Source organism: Podarcis melisellensis (assembly GCF_964234715.1).
Source record: "Podarcis melisellensis genome assembly, chromosome: 1".
NCBI lineage: Eukaryota > Metazoa > Chordata > Lepidosauria > Squamata > Lacertidae > Podarcis > Podarcis melisellensis.
In genome coordinates, this window is record NC_138528.1 from 43,511,606 (window position 1) to 43,529,153 (window position 17,548).

At 40.9% G+C, this 17,548-nt stretch overlaps 1 protein-coding gene across 2 annotated transcripts in view; it reads right to left on the reverse strand.

Annotated features, from left to right (window-relative positions):
* The window catches only part of SPTBN5 (spectrin beta, non-erythrocytic 5), a 101,086-nt gene that overhangs the window by 28,292 nt on the left and 55,246 nt on the right, over window positions 1–17,548 (reverse strand). For both annotated transcript variants that reach the window (XM_081889483.1, XM_081889484.1), the window contains exons 35-43: window positions 11,707–11,811; window positions 10,890–11,075; window positions 9,193–9,348; window positions 8,348–8,539; window positions 7,005–7,097; window positions 3,819–3,937; window positions 2,292–2,406; window positions 1,118–1,231; window positions 646–770 (exon numbers count right to left, since the gene is read on the reverse strand). In XM_081889483.1, coding sequence (XP_081745609.1) covers window positions 646–770; window positions 1,118–1,231; window positions 2,292–2,406; window positions 3,819–3,937; window positions 7,005–7,097; window positions 8,348–8,539; window positions 9,193–9,348; window positions 10,890–11,075; window positions 11,707–11,811 — 1,205 coding nt within the window. The remainder of the gene's footprint in view (window positions 1–645; window positions 771–1,117; window positions 1,232–2,291; window positions 2,407–3,818; window positions 3,938–7,004; window positions 7,098–8,347; window positions 8,540–9,192; window positions 9,349–10,889; window positions 11,076–11,706; window positions 11,812–17,548) is intronic.

The following is a 17,548-nucleotide window of genomic DNA, read 5'->3' on the forward strand; positions in this document are numbered from 1 at the left end:
TCAAGGCAGCAAGGAAAACATATATTTTGCCATGTGTGGAGAGTCTTGCATATCCGTTACCTATAAAATTATACTTTCTCCTTTAGCGACATTCACACACACAAACAAGAAAATATGAAAGCACATTACACATACCTAAATGCAACTTAACTCATGTACATTCCATCCAAGTTCTGCCCCTAACATCATTTGTGGTGTAGACATATTATGGTACTCGTGGTAGCAGGGCTAGAGTGGTACTCAATTTTTTCCTGAATCTGGAACCTGGATACCACCCCAAGTGGAGGCTATATGCCAGCAGTGGGATGGAGCAGAATTCTATCTTTGTACAGTAGGCAAGTTTCTATATTGGGTTATTGCTTTTATTTTAGATATTATGGTATATTAAACAAACAAACAAACAAACAAACAATACCACCACCAGACAAAGAAGCAGCATTATGAAAAGTCCAAGGACACATTCTAGACAGGAAAAAAAAACATTCAAGAGTGCAACTCAAACTGGTAAGAAGTATGGCCTAGGGAGAGTCCCAAGGGCCAGACAGAGTTCTAGAGGGCCACATTTGGCCCCTGGACTGGAGGTTCTCCATTCTTGGGATAACAATGTATACAGGATGGAGGTGGCCATGTTCTAAGTATTTTTACCTTTGCTTGGTCTGGCCTTGAAGTCGTAGCCAATTGTCTTTCATTTCCTTTTGCTTCATAGTCAGTTTGTCAGTTATGGAAGATGGATTCCTCTTGCAAAGTGGAAAGGATTCTAGCTCCAGAGCCTGAAAGAACCATAAGCACACTGTATAATGGTCCCTTCTAAAAAAAAACTTTTGATTTAGGACATTTATGCCCTACTTTTCTGTTCACAAAATATAATACACAAAGAAAGACAAGAAAAATAATCTTAGTAATGAAACCATCCATGTAAGACTGCAAAGTAAACTACTGGGAACATAATATGGCAAAAATAGCCCCCCCCCCATCCTCTTTACAACACCATGATCCATTGTAAACTGATGCGACATGATTACTGCATTAGCTTAAATTGTCTGCAGGACAAATGTCAATGGATGTGTCCATATAGTATTTACCATTCACATTTCAGGATATTAAATTTATTTTTTACCTCTATCTTGGATTGAATGACACCAGTTTCCCTCTCCATTTCTTCATGTTTTCGAATTAAGTTTTCTACACTTTCCAAATCTTTCCCATAGTCCAGTGTTTGTATCAGTGCACTCTTAAGGAAACAAGACATTTGTGGGGTGGGGGTAGGGGAAGGAAAGAAAAGATCACAGCTCAGTTCTTTTAAGCACCTTCAACTTCTTTCATTTCTAAACCATTTTCATTCAGAATCTCAAACTGGTTTAAAGAAAAAGCAGCAAAACAAAAAGTATTATAAGATGTCATGGAATATGCACTTCATAGCATGGGCATCCATAAAAAGCTAGCATCAATGGTTTGCAAACTCTAGTGTAAAAAGGTCTTCTAGTCATAAACAATGGAAACAAACCATCATTGGTGCCTGCCATATTGCAGGAAGAAGTTGACACTTTTAACCTGCCTTGAGTTCTCTCGGGGAAAATGGCAGGGTACAAATAAACATAAGGAACATGGGTGGCACTGTAGGTTAAAACCACAGAGCCTAGGACTTGCTGATCAGAAGGTCGATGGTTCGAATCCCCACGACGGGGTGAGCTCCCATTGCTCGGTCCCTGCTCCTGCCAACCTAGCAGTTCGAAAGCACGTCAAAGTGCAAGTAGATAAATAGGTACCACTCCGGTGGGAAGGTAAACAGTGTTTCCGTGTGCTGCTCTGGTTTACCAGAAGCAGCTTAGTCATGCTGGCCACATCACCCGGAAGCTGTCTGTGGACAAATGCCGGCTCCCTCGGCCAATAAAGCGAGATGAGTGCTGCGACCCCAGAGTCGTCAGTGACTGAACCTAATGGTCAGAGGTCCCTTTACCCTTTTTACAAATAAACATATAACAACAACAATAATTTTGGATCATTTTATATAAACTGTAAAGTTTACAGAACAAGTTCAGTTTAAACTGAACCTACTTATGACAAGATATCTCTAGAGATTAGGCTATTTTGCTACTTTGTGGGTAACCCCAATCATAAAGCAGAGAAGTACTGCAATAACTGGGACTGCCAGCTCTCTTTTTCCACATATTCCTATAAGAAAATGCTACCCCTGCATTTCTCAGTTTATTTGGGTCACTGGAATTTCAATCACTTTAGGGAACTCACCAAGGTGACAATAGGAATGGAAACTTGATAACAAAACAAATCACCTTTTCACTTATTCTTTCAGTGATATCGCCCATTTCCCTGATCAAGCTATGGACCTCCAGAGCTCCTTCCAACTTCCTTCTATATGATTTGAGATCACCATGGAAACTGTTCCACCTATTATTTAAAAAAAAATCATTTTATTGGAGCAGATCACACTGTTCAAAGATGGGAGTTAGAAGCTGCTTTCAAAACCTGCACTTTGGTTTAGGAGACCTCTCAGCCACTGCCCTGCTTTGCTTAGGTAGACGTTTAAACAATTGGAAATGAAGATATGTAAAAAGTGGTTAAGAGAAAAGTTGAAGAATACATGTGGAGTTATTAATTAAATGAAAGTTTTCATGATTATAACTTTTCTTGGTATGGGTGGCTTGGTGGCCTAAGTTTAGTTGTTCTAAGACAGAAGTTTCAAATTTTAGCCATAAGAAAATACATTTTAACAGCTTTATTCTGCAAAGTTATAGCCTATTAGAACTTCTCTATGGGATTTTTTTTGTCTCTCCAAGCTGCAAGGTAAACTTAAGTTGCATTCATGAATCCAAAGTTGCTCTGTGGGTTATCTTTGGTCATGGCTGGAAACCTGCCAGATGGAGAAAGGAGCTGTCTTAGAAACAGCTTGAGAAAGTACAGTACATGGCTAGGAAGATAAAACAAAAAAATAAAAAATTCCTTCCAGTAGCACCTTAGAGACCAACTAAGTTTGTTATTGGTATGAGCTTCCGTGTGCATGCACACAAAAGCTTATACCAATAACAAACTTAGTTGGTGTCTAAGGTGCTACTAGAAGGATTTTTTTATTATTATTTTGTTTTGACTATGGCAGACCAACATGGCTACCTACCTGTAACTGGCTAGGAAGATATCATGCTGATTGATCTCCACTCATAATTTTATTGCCTTTTGTAGTTCACCACGTATCTCTCTGCCAAGCTTGGAGGTACTGGCCTAGAGACTAGTCTGACCTAGTACTGACACCACTGGCATCAGCATGCTAATTGGCTGCCAAGGTCAATTAGCAAGTCATGATGGGTTGTGCTCAAAGCATAGCAGGGTGCTGTGAAAGACAGCTTTGGAAATGTTGTCATAAAGGAAGCCTAACCACTTGGGAGTTAATAGGTATGACAGTGGACACTGATGACAACTTAAACCTAGGTTTAAGAATGATGGTTGACTTCTCCTTTGGCGTACATCTTGTAGTTCGCCCCACAGCTTTATTTTCTTGCATTCCCCCTTCCCTTTGCTAAAAGCTAAAAATTCAATACAATCCCTGTGGAAAAAATGAAATCTTTGGACAGAGGAACTTGCCCAGTTGAACATCACATTTGTTCTAACACCACCTGTCCATGATTCTATGAAAGTATGGTTAGGATAGTGAGGAATGATGAAAATACATATATGTTAAGATCAGTCTTATCTCTTGTTTAAATCAGTGCAGGTGGCACTACCAATTCCTCTTGGGCCCTGAAGCTGTTCAGTTTTGATTGTCCTGCTCATCCCCCATGTGGACATCATTATAGATTCACACACACCTCTCATTCAGCTGCTTTCGGCGCTGGTATATTGTTTTCATCTCTTCCTTATTCTCCCTCTCCAGCCTCACAGCAAGGACATTGATGGCTTTGATGTGGGCATCGTCCACTGTCACTCCCTACATGACCAACACCAAGAGAAACAGCCAGCTTATATATAAACAGTTGTTAAGTAAAAGTTATGTCATTCTGCCAGAGTATCTCAGTAATACAACCTCTGCTGTTCTGCTCACATTGCTGAATGAATGTGACCCTTGACAAAAGGGACAAACTAGACATAACATCATTAGTCACTGTATGAATGGTGTCTGGTTTGTTTTAGCGTAAACAGCAGATGCAGGCACTGGCAATCAAGATTGCAGCAGAGGGCTGGGTGGCCTTATCCCTTTGAGCCCTGCTATAGTCCTATTTTGACCCCCCCCCCGCATTATTGCCATTTATTTTGTAATGGAAATTCCCATTGGGACCATTGCAAACAGCAAGCACAGGAAGAGGGGGAGAGTGGTCATCCAGATAAAAATAACAGCAAGGGGTTGACGACTCCTACTGGGGCCCTAATCTCAATTGGCCCCCAATGCCTGCAATTTGCTCTAAACAAAACATGTATGGGGTTGCTAAAAGTGTGAATGGTGTTATGTCTTCTTTGGCCCAAAGGTGCAAAGGAGGAATCTAGCAGCATTGCCATAACATGGAAGAAACCAACTCAAATGGCACAGCAGACAGGCAACATCCCCCCCCCCCATTTTGGATCAGGCCGTGTAGTTTTGAGCCCTGTAAGACCACTTCAAGAGGAGGGCTGTAGGACTAGTCAGTGCTCACTCTTTTCTACATAGCTATTATCGCTTCACAGTGGAAAACAAATCAGATCATCTCCATGAATAAAATTCTTTAGAAACCACCGCCTCCTGTCTGTTTCAATGCACACTGGAAATGAAAATATTTGCTTACAACACATCAAACACAGATTACATTGTGACGAACCTTTTCCTGGATCATGATCAATATCCAGTTCTGAAAAGTACATAGTTTCGAAGGCCAAACTGTTCCGTTGCGGTACTCAAATTTTCAACTTTGCAGTAAGTACAATAAACTCACACAAGGAGCAAGGAGCAATTAATCATGGGTTTAGCAGAGCCTTGGGGGGTGGGTAGGGATTAGTTAAAGAAGTATTGATTCCTTATGCACTGTGATACATACATACCACTATTCACTATTCATTCTAGGGTAGGCTCACATTTTAGACTCCACAGCTAAGCAAGTATCAAATGAGCAAAATAATAATATCTATTGTAGGCTCAGGGCTAACAAGTAGCAGCTGGAGATTGGAATGGGTGGTGATGGCAGCCAACAGTGCAGGAGGGGGGAAAGATGGGAAAGATGGTGTAGAGGGATGGCAGCCACATTTGACCTTGCAGACATCACTTGTATTGTGTTTCAGGAAGATGTCTCATATGCCCATTAATATTCTGCATCTACACATATAGAAAAACTCTGATATGTGAAGTGGACCTCAGCAACAGAATCCAAGCTGAGAACCACCTTACTATGCAGAACCTACTACTGTACTTTCCAGAAGCTATTGGGAGCCATTTTTTGTTTTGACAAGCTTTTCCAGCTGGATGAAAAGATCTTTGCCTTAAAGATCCCAGCTTTCTAAGGGTTGTTATAGACACAATACAGATTTTCCTTCTGCCATTAGGAGCAAGAGGCCCATAGTACAAAGACGCTTGGATAACAGGAAGAACTCTGAGTGAAGATGAAAAGAAGGGAAGCCCCAGCAAACATAATCCAGCTTCAGATTGTTCCATTCGCTTCCAAACCTCGCTTGCTAGAAAACTGAGGCTCTTCCCAAACTTTCTGTTTCTGTCAGAATTGATGCCATGCACTGGGGTTGTGAACTCTGTTTATGTCTGAAAGATGGCCACGCATAGAAAACTGGAAGTGGCAGCTAACGGGCCACTATCACCACACAGCAACTGGCCACAAGTGCTCAACTCAATTCAGTGTCAAAGTTAGCAAAGCCCCGGGGAGCTATAAGTCAACTCGGTCGTAATGACTCAGCACCAGAGATGAAGAAACTGAGAGGTCACGGAAGAGAAAGATGAAACAAGCAGCTGTCATGTCATGCTGACTTTTCTCAAAGTGTTACTATATTTTCCTAATGGCTTGTATTGTTTTGAAAGCTGATCTTGCCAGGCCCACATTATATTACATTAATTATATTATATTCAAGCAATTAAATGTATAAAGGAACGGTATAAAATATTTAGAAATAAGAAAGAGTTTTGCCATGGTTAACTTGATTGCTAGATCTGATGTGTATAACACATAACCTGGTCTTGGCTCAGGCTGAACTTCAAGTTACAAGACATCTCTAACTATGTTATGACCAGCGTTTCTCTTGGCAAACATGAAGTGTGGGTGATATCCTGACATCTGTAAGCATTCAGACTGCATGCATCTTGGAAGCCAGATCTGGCCAGGGCCCCCAGATGCATGTATGTGATTATTTTTTAAAATGCAATGCATGTACATGGTTGTAATGTCATACATACTTTATACCTTTGCTGTGGGAAATACTGTTGTTGGTGCAACAATTAGTTTTGCTGCACAAATGGTAGGACTTCCCATAAGTATCAAACATAGCTAGAAAGTCCACATTTGCCTGGTTTGGGCATATATCTCACTTTGAACTGTTGGTGGTCATACAGTTTCTTGCAGAGCAGGAAAGGGTTTAATTCCTTGTTAGCCCCAAATGCTCAATGTAACGGGACTGCAACTTAATGCCAAAATTCCAGCCAAATGCTCAGTGTTCCACCATACAACTAAACACGACTGTCTGGATGGATAATTAGAATCACATTTTCATTTTCTTGTAGAAAATATGTGGTGGGTTTTTCACATAAAGTTTACATTCAGTTTAACATTTTAGCAAACATATGCTAGGCCCATAACTTTGTAGGTTGCTTCCCATTACAGCATAGCTGACTGATGTTGTAAGAGACACTGACCTATGCCAAATGATCTTTATGGCAAATAAGGTGGATTCAACCTTAAACAGGTAGACATAAGAACTACGCCGACCAATCTAGCATTGTATTAACTCACACTTGCAGCAGCCAAATAGGTCTGAACAGTTAGATGTTATCCAGCTGTGGAAGATGAATCTGGAAATGTATCTCTTACCCCTGATGCTCCTCGGAACTCATTCAGCTTTTTCATCAGCTGCAGACAGTGTTCATAGTCATTCCCCACATCACCAATATTAATCATGACTTCCTGGGAAAAGAGAAACAGTAAAATAGGCATTCCATTAATATCTCACGCACAATGCAGGTCCAGGGTATCAACAGATGACATCCATCACCTATCACCTGGGTATTTTCCCACTCTGTCCCCTATAAGTCATTCCCATTCTGAGAGTGGCAATATGCTTTTTACAGTATCAGGTAACGTCCCGTGTGCTGTGTTACATTCTGTTCTGGTAAAGGTATTAACAGAACCCGATGTTTGATGCAGATGCTAATACAAAGGAGGATAACTGAATCCCCACTGTCTCAAAAGGCATTGGGTTTATGAAGCCAAAACAATAGACGTCTAAGTCACAGTTATCTGTGATTAAAGCTTTGTGCCTAAGGATTTCCATGCATGCGCTGTACATATAGGAAGAGGTGCCATTTTCCATAACACAAATGAATTTCCAGCATGCTCCTGTAAGTAGCTGGCAAAAAGCTCCATATCCATCAGAAAATTCACATGACAGCTCTTTAGAGAAGGAAAATAGAGACTACTTCAAAACGGATACTTTTTGATTTGTTAAAGAGATTTCCCATATCTTCATGATGACCGTCATTCTGAATGTTCAAATGTGTGCATTTTGCACTTTTGAAATATAGCAAACATAATTATATGTGGCAGGAAAGGCCGAATTCCTGGGAGAAGAGCTCTGTCATAAAACACTGTATACACATAATACTAAACCCATGGTCCGTTTAGCAAATCACGAGTTGTTTCATGGATGAGCAAAGAAGCCATGGCTTGTTCTTCCAAAGCCTGGCTTGTTTTCCATTTTCTCTTGACTCATGCCTTGATGATGATCTACTGTGAGGTAGCCAAAGAAACCATGATTAAGCAAGGTTTTTGGGTTCAGATGCAACACCAAACCATGGTTAAAACAGGCCAACAACAAACAATGGCTTCAATCATGGTTTGTTGGCAGAAAACAAACCATTAGTCTGCTGGGTTGGACAGTTAGGTTACATAAACCATGGTTTAGGTTATGTATGAAACAGGCCAGAATGTGTTTAAAAATGCTGTGCATGTTTGATCTGCATGCTAGACATACTTTATGCATTTGCTGTGGGAACGCTGCAGAGAAATGTTCAAAAATAAATAAAACTATGTGACTCTTCTGTAGACTTTGCAACTACAGAAAACTTGTTAGCTATAAACGTATGAAAATGGTAATAATAGTCTACAGAAGAGTCACATAATGACTAGTTTGCAACTAGCCAGTAAAATTCACTGACCTTGTCTCTGATCCAAGCTTCTACATGGTCCACTTTCTGCAGAAATTCCAGGAAATCCCTAATGTCTTCGAGCATCTTTCCATGAGCAGCAACAGCACATTTCAGTGTCTCCCACCGTTCTTGAAGCAAACGAGTCTTACGACGGATTTCCCCTGATTTTGGGTGATTCTGGCACAATAAGGCTTCTCCTTGCTTCATGTAATTAGGAAATAATTAAATAAGAAGAAAAAGATGAAACACAATATTTCCATATGTTTCTAAGAAAAGCTCAACGCCAGGGAGACACAGGGCCAAACTATCAGGGATGTGGGCCTGTAATAGCAGGTTTCCTGCAGCAACAGGAAACAGGTTGAACGACACAACCATTGCAGTTCCATATAGATTTATGACTCTGTGAAAGTGGATAAGGTTAAAAATGTGTGACCACATTTTTAAAAAAACAAACTGCTGTTGAGAGAGCCATTATTATTTATGAATAATTTCCAGAGGCTTCCTTATAGCTGTTGTTATCCTTGTCAAGGACGAGGTAGAACCAGGAATTTGTACTTATTTGTATATTATTTTTTGCAGATGGGGAGAGAACTGGCCTCTCTCAACAGCAATTACCCTAACTACTGTTTATTCATACAGGCTGTAACCAAGCATTTTCAGTACATGGAGACAAGCAAACTCCAGAGACCTGAAGAGATCTACACATTGGGGGATAACAATAACTTTCACTTCAAGGCTCTTCAATCTTTTTCTTCTTCGGTAAAAGGTTTTAAGGCTATTCCATCTTTTGATCTGACAGTTGCAGAAGGCCCCTATGGGACCTAAAGATCACAGCACCTCCATTCAATACTCACTGTGTTAACAGTAGAAAATAGATCCTTGTGAGCCAGAATTTCAGCCTCAAATACTTGATGTTTCTGCAGAAGCTTCATTTTGTCACTCAGGTTGCTAAGATTTTGGAAAGATGGATCCTCCAGCTTTTGCATGCGCTCATCAATCCAGCTCTCTGCCTGTCACCAAGAATCAGTGTGGTTAGTATTTCACACATATTGCTGTTGCTTTCTATGTAACACTGACATCCTTGTGTCTTAAGTCACATGAATTTAACACAGTGGTTTCCCTATCAATCTAACTAACAAAGATCACCCTAGTCATGTTCTAATAATCCAAGGGCATATTCAAAACAGGCTAAATATAATGAAAAAGTAAAGTGAAAGTTGATCCTTGGTTGTGCTAACAAAAGTACAGATTCTTTCAGAATGGCAAATTTTAACTTCTTCATATCTCCATGGCAAGAATGGGGAACCTGTGACACACACACACATGCACCACGACATATTATTGGACTTAGAGATGTCAGAGAACTCTGATAAAAATAGAAACAGGGGCAGATATTGCTCTTGTTTGCTTATTTGTCTCATGTCCAGAACAGAAATCAATCTAGCAAACACAAGAGGTATTTGTTGTCTTTTTGCTTTCACATTTGCATTGTGTTTCCTTTACAGTGAATGAACAGGGTAGAACAACACATTGACAGTGTAACTTACCTAATTAATAATATAAACTACCTAAGTTACATAATTTTGCCACACTAGTCACTGAGACAAATAACCCAGCTTCTTGTGTTAGATGAATGGCAGCTGGACAGAAATAGTGCTGCATGAAGGCAATACAGGGTGGAACAGAAAACAATGTCTTATTACGTCCCTAGTTGGACTACAGGTCCCATCATCCCTGTGCACGGCTTTTCCATACCTGCTCTATGGAGTTCTCAGACTACTGATACAGCTGGTCCACATAGCAAGCCATTCTATCAGAAAATACAGTAGCCATTGGGTGATTGCTGTGAAATTATGTTCAGCCTCCTGCTTTTCATCCAAAGGGCCATAACCATCTGGGTAAGGCCAATGATGTGGATCCAATTAATGGAATAAAGGTAAAAGGTAAAGGGACCCCTGACCATTAGGTCCAGTCGTGACCAACTCTGGGGTTGCGGCGCTCATCTTGCTTTATTGCCCGAGGGAGCCGACGTACAGCCTCCGGGTCATGTGGCCAGCATGACTAAGCCGCTTCTGGTGAACCAGAGCAGCACACGGAAATGCCGTTTACCTTCCCGCTGGAGTGGTACCTATTTATCTACTTGCACTTTGATGTGCTTTCAAACTGCTAGGTTGGCAGGAGCTGGGACCGAGCAATGGGAGCTCAACCCGCCGCAGGGATTCAAACCGCCAACCTTCTAATCGGCAAGTCCTAGGCTCTGTGGTTTAACCCACAGCGCCACCCGCATCCCTAATTAATGAAATAGACACCCCCAAACCTAGCTGGGTGGTCATTCTGTGTGATTGGCCCTCCCTAGATGGTTATCACTCTTAAAATGTTACAGGAGCATCATGGGATGACCTCCCCTACCCCCCAAATGTGGATCTCATAATGTAATACTCTTTATTATGTACCACATTTTTGCACTACCATGGGTACATGATTAATAGAATTGGGCTTTACGGTACTTGGGAATTACAAAATGTAATCTTGGCAATAGCATCATTCTCACCTCTGACAGATTTTGGTAGAAGAGAGCCAGCAGAAGGGCTATCTGCAGTTTTGCTTGCCTACTTTGAGAGAGATCTTTGATGCATCTTCTTCTCTCTAACACAGCATTCAGCTTGAGATCAATCTGTTTTCTATCCAGTTCACTGTCCTGCTGCAGTCTTCTTGACTGTTCCTGAAGAGACAATTCCTGAGAAGGAAACAAGCCTAAAATCAAAGCTGTGCGTTCATGTGATATACATAATCAATCAAGGGTTCCTGTTCTGTTCACAAAGTATTATTTTTTTTCTACTGGAAGAAAATATAGATGCAAATGAGATCCTTAGAACTGCAAGTCTGAAGTTCAACCTAATGAAATTGGAGGGAATCAGAAATGTTGGCTGCTGTGCCAGTAAAAATAATGTATTATACCAGTGCTATTTTTCAAGAAAAATAGGCACTGGAGCTCGCCATTAACTTCTCCCTTGTTCTCTTAGAATAGCAATGGCGCCTACCCGAGAGGTGTCAGAGCTGAGCTCCGGCTGAAAAACGGCCTTATTACCAATCCTAGGGCTATACCTGTTGAAATTATTTTGTCTTCCCTCAAAATTTAGCAGATGTTTTGTCTCAAGAAGAACTTCTAAAGACACTGAAAAAAACGGACCCCCCAAATGGTGGCGTGAATCAGCTCTTGTAGCCATGATTCTGATTGTTTTCACTTAGCACAGAAATTATTCCAATTATCTTAACCAGTTCTTAACCAACTCTTAAGAACCAAACTGGGCATTTGCCTATAACCTAAATACACCTTCCTTTAAGGTCAGGATCGTATAAGTGTTTACCTTTTCAACATGAGAGGCCAGAAGCTTCTCAAAAGCCTCGTGTTTCTTGATCTGCTGCTCCACCTCATCTACTGTGCTCCCAAAGTCACTGCTTTTCAAATATGTCTGTGAATAATGAAAATCACTTTTGGTTAAGATTGTTATATTTGGGACATATCTTGTTACTTCCCTGAATGTGTGTTACCAAAGGCTAGGCTAGGTGTTCAAAAGATTCCAGTAACCTCAGATTATATATTTTCTAAAGAACATACGTATATAGTTTTTCCGATCCATTGAAAGAGTAGGGACCTCTGGGTACTCCTTGGAAAACCCCCACAACCTATCTTTTCTGAGACTATTTAAAATGAGGAACAAGAAATGTCTCTCATCACTCAGTGGAACGCTGGCATGGAGATGCATATTAATGTAAAGGCATAATTCTTCAAATAACACCTGCAGTGGAATAGCAGTAGGCGGTAAAAGGGTTGTAAGATGGTAAAGTGTCACTGTACTACATTTTGTCTTTTGGCTAAAACGTCTTCAAGGGATAAGGAATGTTGAGGAATGAGAAGCTGTCAGGTTGTATTCATTAACAAACCTGAAAGCATAGTTTTAAAATAAAATGAAGATTGCACTATTCGTCAAATCAAACACTCAGTGAGGCCATTTTAGCTGCATTGCTTGCTCAGGGAAATTTGGATGCCTGGAAGTTACAGTAGCAGATTTGTTGTTTGAAAATGTTATTTAGCTGCTGCTATTTTTCAAAGTCTACCTACTTTCTTTTCTGATAGGGCATGAAGTTGCACTCGTATGACTCAAAGGATGCATAACAGCATCTGTCTGAAGGTATATGAGTAATAGACACAAAAGTATGGCAGTATGAAAGTGCCCTTTGGAGCCTGATGTTTTGTAGTTTTACATCTAAAACTCCAGTTGTATGTGGAAAAGTCAATTGCAGATGGACTGCTGGTCTAGTTAAGCAAAACTTAACCGCTACCAGCTTTATACGTCTGTGGAATTTTAAATGTCACACTGAATGCTGTCAAATCTCTGTTGTTACTAAACATTGCATGGCTTCTGCTTGACCACAATTGCGTCAAAACAAGATGAGCTACATTAGCAGTAGCTCAGTTTTATACAGCTTGTGGCCTGGCAAGTTGAACGCAGTCCATCAGCAATATATTATGCTCCTCTTGATATCATCTGCTTTTTGCACTGCCTAACAGCATGCACTGTAAACAAGGGATCTATTGAATCCTTGGCAGCCAGCCATACCTGGTTGGTGGGCTGTATTTGGCTTGATACAGACCACAGGTTGTGCAAGTCTGCAGTAATAAATCTAGCTAGTGTTGATGACATGCAGAAAAATGTATTTACTAAGTTGTACTCAGTAACAGGAATGGATTCAGCTAGATCCTGTGCATGCTCACTTGGAATCCAGTCCTGCTGACTTCACTGAAACTCAGGAGCTGTACACCAGATCTAGTATTATATCAGATTGAGGGTGGAATAAGGCACATATTGATATTGTAAGATGCATTTTTAAAATGTAAATATGTGTGATTTTATTACTATTATTATACAGCTTAGCCCCCAAATAGGCTTCTAAGCAGTTTGCTGACATAAAGCTTTAAAATATAAGGATTTAAAATATAATACATAAGCTTTAAAATATAAGGATTAAAACATAAAATAAAATTAAACTACAGAATAAAGCATTTCCATAAAACACTAAAATTTACTTCCACAACATATCCACATCAACATGTACCTATGATTAAAGACTGCATAACATGTTGCCATTTTCCTATACAGAAATAATATTTGCACCATAACTATCCAGCTGATGTGAAATGCAACAAATATTCACAGAGCAGCACTTTACACATTATTATAAATGGGATTTCCCACTCACCCCCTGCCCCCCACTTTCATGGTTTTCAGATGCCATTTCAACTGAAGCTGAGTAAGTTAATAATGTGCTTGTCTGGAATAAACATGTGAGCTTTCCACATAACGATGGGCAGTGACTCAACACATGTATTGGTCCTGCGTGTCAGCCCTGTCCTAACACTCCGCACACAGTGCCTGCAAGTGTATAAATTGTATGCACATATGCTGTGGGCATGGGGTTTATGCCCTTTTATTTTTTCAGTGTACAGGCCACATATTGAAAGCCTACCTGCATAAAAGCTTGCATGCCTTTAGGGTGCAGAAAGCCTTATGAATGTGTAGAGCATTGGGACGGGGTAGTGAATGAGATTCCGCTTCCTTCCTGCTTTCCCTGCATCCATTCATATAGCACAGCTATTTGCATCTGGCTTTGGGGCAGGGCTTTCCTTGCTCCATTCCAGGGACCACAACAACAGAATTAGGTTTCAATAAACACGCCGGGTCACATTTTTCTGTCATCATAAAAACATTTATTTCTGAAACATTTTTCCCAGGAAAATGAAATATTCTGTAAGGTATGGCATGGTGGCAATGTCAAGATGCTTGCATCTTGAGCCTATGTATAGAGATGTAGAATGCAGAGCCCCAGAATCATGACCTAAGATTACATTCTACCCTTTTGCCTCTCTGCTAGTCTCACTATGAAAACATTATGGAAAACGACATAAGAAAAATCAGGTGATACCCCCCCCAAACACACACACACACACACACACCCCAACCTTTTTCATAAGCAATGACAAACATAATGAGATTACACAATGGACTATGGATGAGTAGAAATGTCTTTTGGTTTGGGGCTTTTCAACAGGTTTTAGATCATTTCAGCTGAATCCTGAACCTTTCCGGCAGCCACTCAGAGTCCAATGGTAAAGGTGGGTTGTTATTTTTAAATTCCAGCTCCCAACATGCTAGCTTATATGCAAGGAGTCGGGACACTTGCAGGCAAAAGAAAATGGTGGTGTTCTTTTTAAATTTTCATAATGACCCCCATCAACCAGGCTAGTAATGAGATTAGCATGATATAAATTACCCACCACCACCAATGATATATTGACCAGTTTTCAGGTCACACACCCCTTTCTTCAGTTGGCTGACAGGCTAATATAGCATGTACAGAAAGAAAAAGAAAACTTCCCAAGCACTTTAGCTTTCAAAGCATCCAGACTTCTTTTCAATTATACCATTTAATGGGTATCTGGCAGAACCAGAAACTGATGGGATGAGAGACCCTGTCAGTAGTCAGCCAGCTTTCAAGCCACATTTTAGTCAGGGGAAATTCAGCCATATGAGCTGAGTTTTGACATAACCAAACACACACAAATATTTTTCACTTAAAACTCATATTTTTGGGTCGTTCTTACAACCCACATTTATTTTGTTCCTGGTGAAAGCTAGAAGAAGTAAAAGTCAAGCAGCAATTGACAAGTTAGCATTTAAAATTAGGAACACAGACAAACCTATCTAAAGAAAGGAGTGAATCTGCCCCCACAGTCTCACGGTTCATACGAAGAAACAAAGAACTCCACTTTAGGAAAACAAAACAGAATTACATTGGGTCGCCTTCTTCACCACTACCAGAAAAAAGCAACAGCAACAAAGAACAACAGTTGAACAGATAATAAATTCAATTTAAACATAAAATATCATGGTTATGCTTGTTTTCATAGGTTTCTAAAATGGAATGGAAATCTTCACCACTCTCCGCCCAGCTCCAAAGGAAGCAATTTTTACAGAGATAGATGGACACCATGCACTCTCACCAGTTCTGTGGGATGCTGTACGCGCCTGCATGTTTGTCACAAGTGTATCTTGATCCGCATTCCTTATAGTGTTTGGCTCCTTAGAAGGTTTTGACTGTGAATTCACATCATATTGTTGCAAAGGTTGGAATTCAGGACAGCAAACAGGGTTTATTGACAGTGAGAAGCCAGAGCCAATATAATCTGTCTGGAACACTGGAACACCTGTGTTTGAACCTGATGCTCTGATGAAGACCGAAGGAGCTGGGTTTTTCCTGAATTCCTTTATCACTTGAATAGGGAAGGATGTCCAAGGGGTGGCAAGTATAAGGGTTATTTTGGAAACCTTATGGCAATCTGGAATTATCCTAGTGCTGGAGGTCCTCCCAAACTCTTTGCCGGTTGAATGACGGTTCTGAAAGACAACCAAATCAGGATCTAAATGTGCATTTGCAACAGTCCTTTTGCCAACAGGGTTATCTCCTTTAGACATTGTAGTTGGAGATAACCATATCTCTCTGGAAACTGTTTGCTGGGGAAGACCAGGGCACTTAGCCGTGGAGGTGACATGAAGCTGTGTAATCTGAAGATCTGCAGAGCTTCTTGAGGGGATGGCTTGATGGGTCATCTGAGGACCTGTTGCAAGACTGGAAGGTGCTGACGACATGTTTTTTCGACGAGGTAAAAAAAGACTGGAATAACCATGGCTGCTGACTTGAGAAGAAGTCCTAAATGGCTTTACTGCTATACTGCAAGTTGAAATATAAAGCTTTACTGAAGCATGGAGATCTGGAAGCTGAGCTTTGCATGGGCTGTAACCATGCCGGACTGGCGGCTCTGAACTACAAGGTGTCAGAGCTGTATGTAGCTTTTTGCTCTGAGTTGGAATTGCACACAGAGAAACATCCAGCCGTGATGTCCAACATGGTAGAGCTGTGGAAGCAGCAGCCGGTGGGAAAGGTACTGCAAACTGCATGGAACCAGTGTGATCAGTCGAAGAATGGCAAGCACTCCAGTCACATCCTGAGCACTGCTTGCTGGAGATGAGCGATGACTGGGCACCAGGACTGCTGTAACCATTGTACTGAGGATCTCTGTGAAGTGCAGGGCATGCCGACTTGATGCCAGGAGGATTAACACAACTGTTGTCTTTCCCGAAACCATTCCCCTTATCTGTATGTGCCAAGACTATATCCAGCCTTGAGCTGTAAACCTCAGAAGATAGCGAGTGAGACGATGAGATGTCATTTCTTGGCAAGGTATCTGCGGGTGATGGATGAGTTGGGAAATACCAGGCTGAGTCTGATAAAATTGCTGCTGGTGGCATCCTCTGGAAAGAGCTACCCCAGACAGCTGATTTGGGGGCCAGCGATGGGGTCACTTGACTGGAAGACAACATAACTTCCACAGTTGAAATATAGATGGGTGTGGTCGAAGTCTTGCTGCGATGGTCCGGGCATGACATCCTGCAGTTTTAATCCTAAATTCGGAAGACCAAAGCTGGAGACGCTTTTGTGCTCTGTATTTTAAAGCACACTTTTCATCCTTTTTCTGTTGGCACTGGAAATTTCCATTCTCTCTTGAGTGTGAAGGAGAGGTGAAGAGCAAATAAATATTTCTCCAAAAAAAGAAGTGATACAGAATCTGTAACTGAATGAAGAAGGAGAAGCAGTATTCCTTCAGCACAACTGGCGGTATTTATCCTGTGTGCAGCATGTCAAGAGAGTGCAGGAAGCAGACAGAGAGATGAACGAGAACGAGTCTCTAAACTAGTAGCGATGAGGCAGAAGTCAAACCAGAAATGCTATTCAAAGACGGATGCTGACCTTATTACAATTTCTCCAGATAAACGGATTAAGCGCCTAGCTCACCAGCACTTCCATTGCCTTGAGAACAGCAGATCGTAATGTACTCTGCTGTTGTTAAAAGCAAGAGAGCTGTATTCCTCTCCCTCTCTCAGTCACTGCCTATCTGCACTCAGAATAGCAAAATCTCTGTTTAACAGGTCGTAGAAGAATTTCCTACAACCGTTCCAAGTAATGGCACACCAGAAAGTCAGTAATAAAAAAGATAGATGTTTGCCTAATTTCCTCCATATGTGCTCTTATTTACTTTAGAACTAAGCAATCCTAGGCTAAACCTTGCTGAAATCCTTCGAAGGCTTAAGT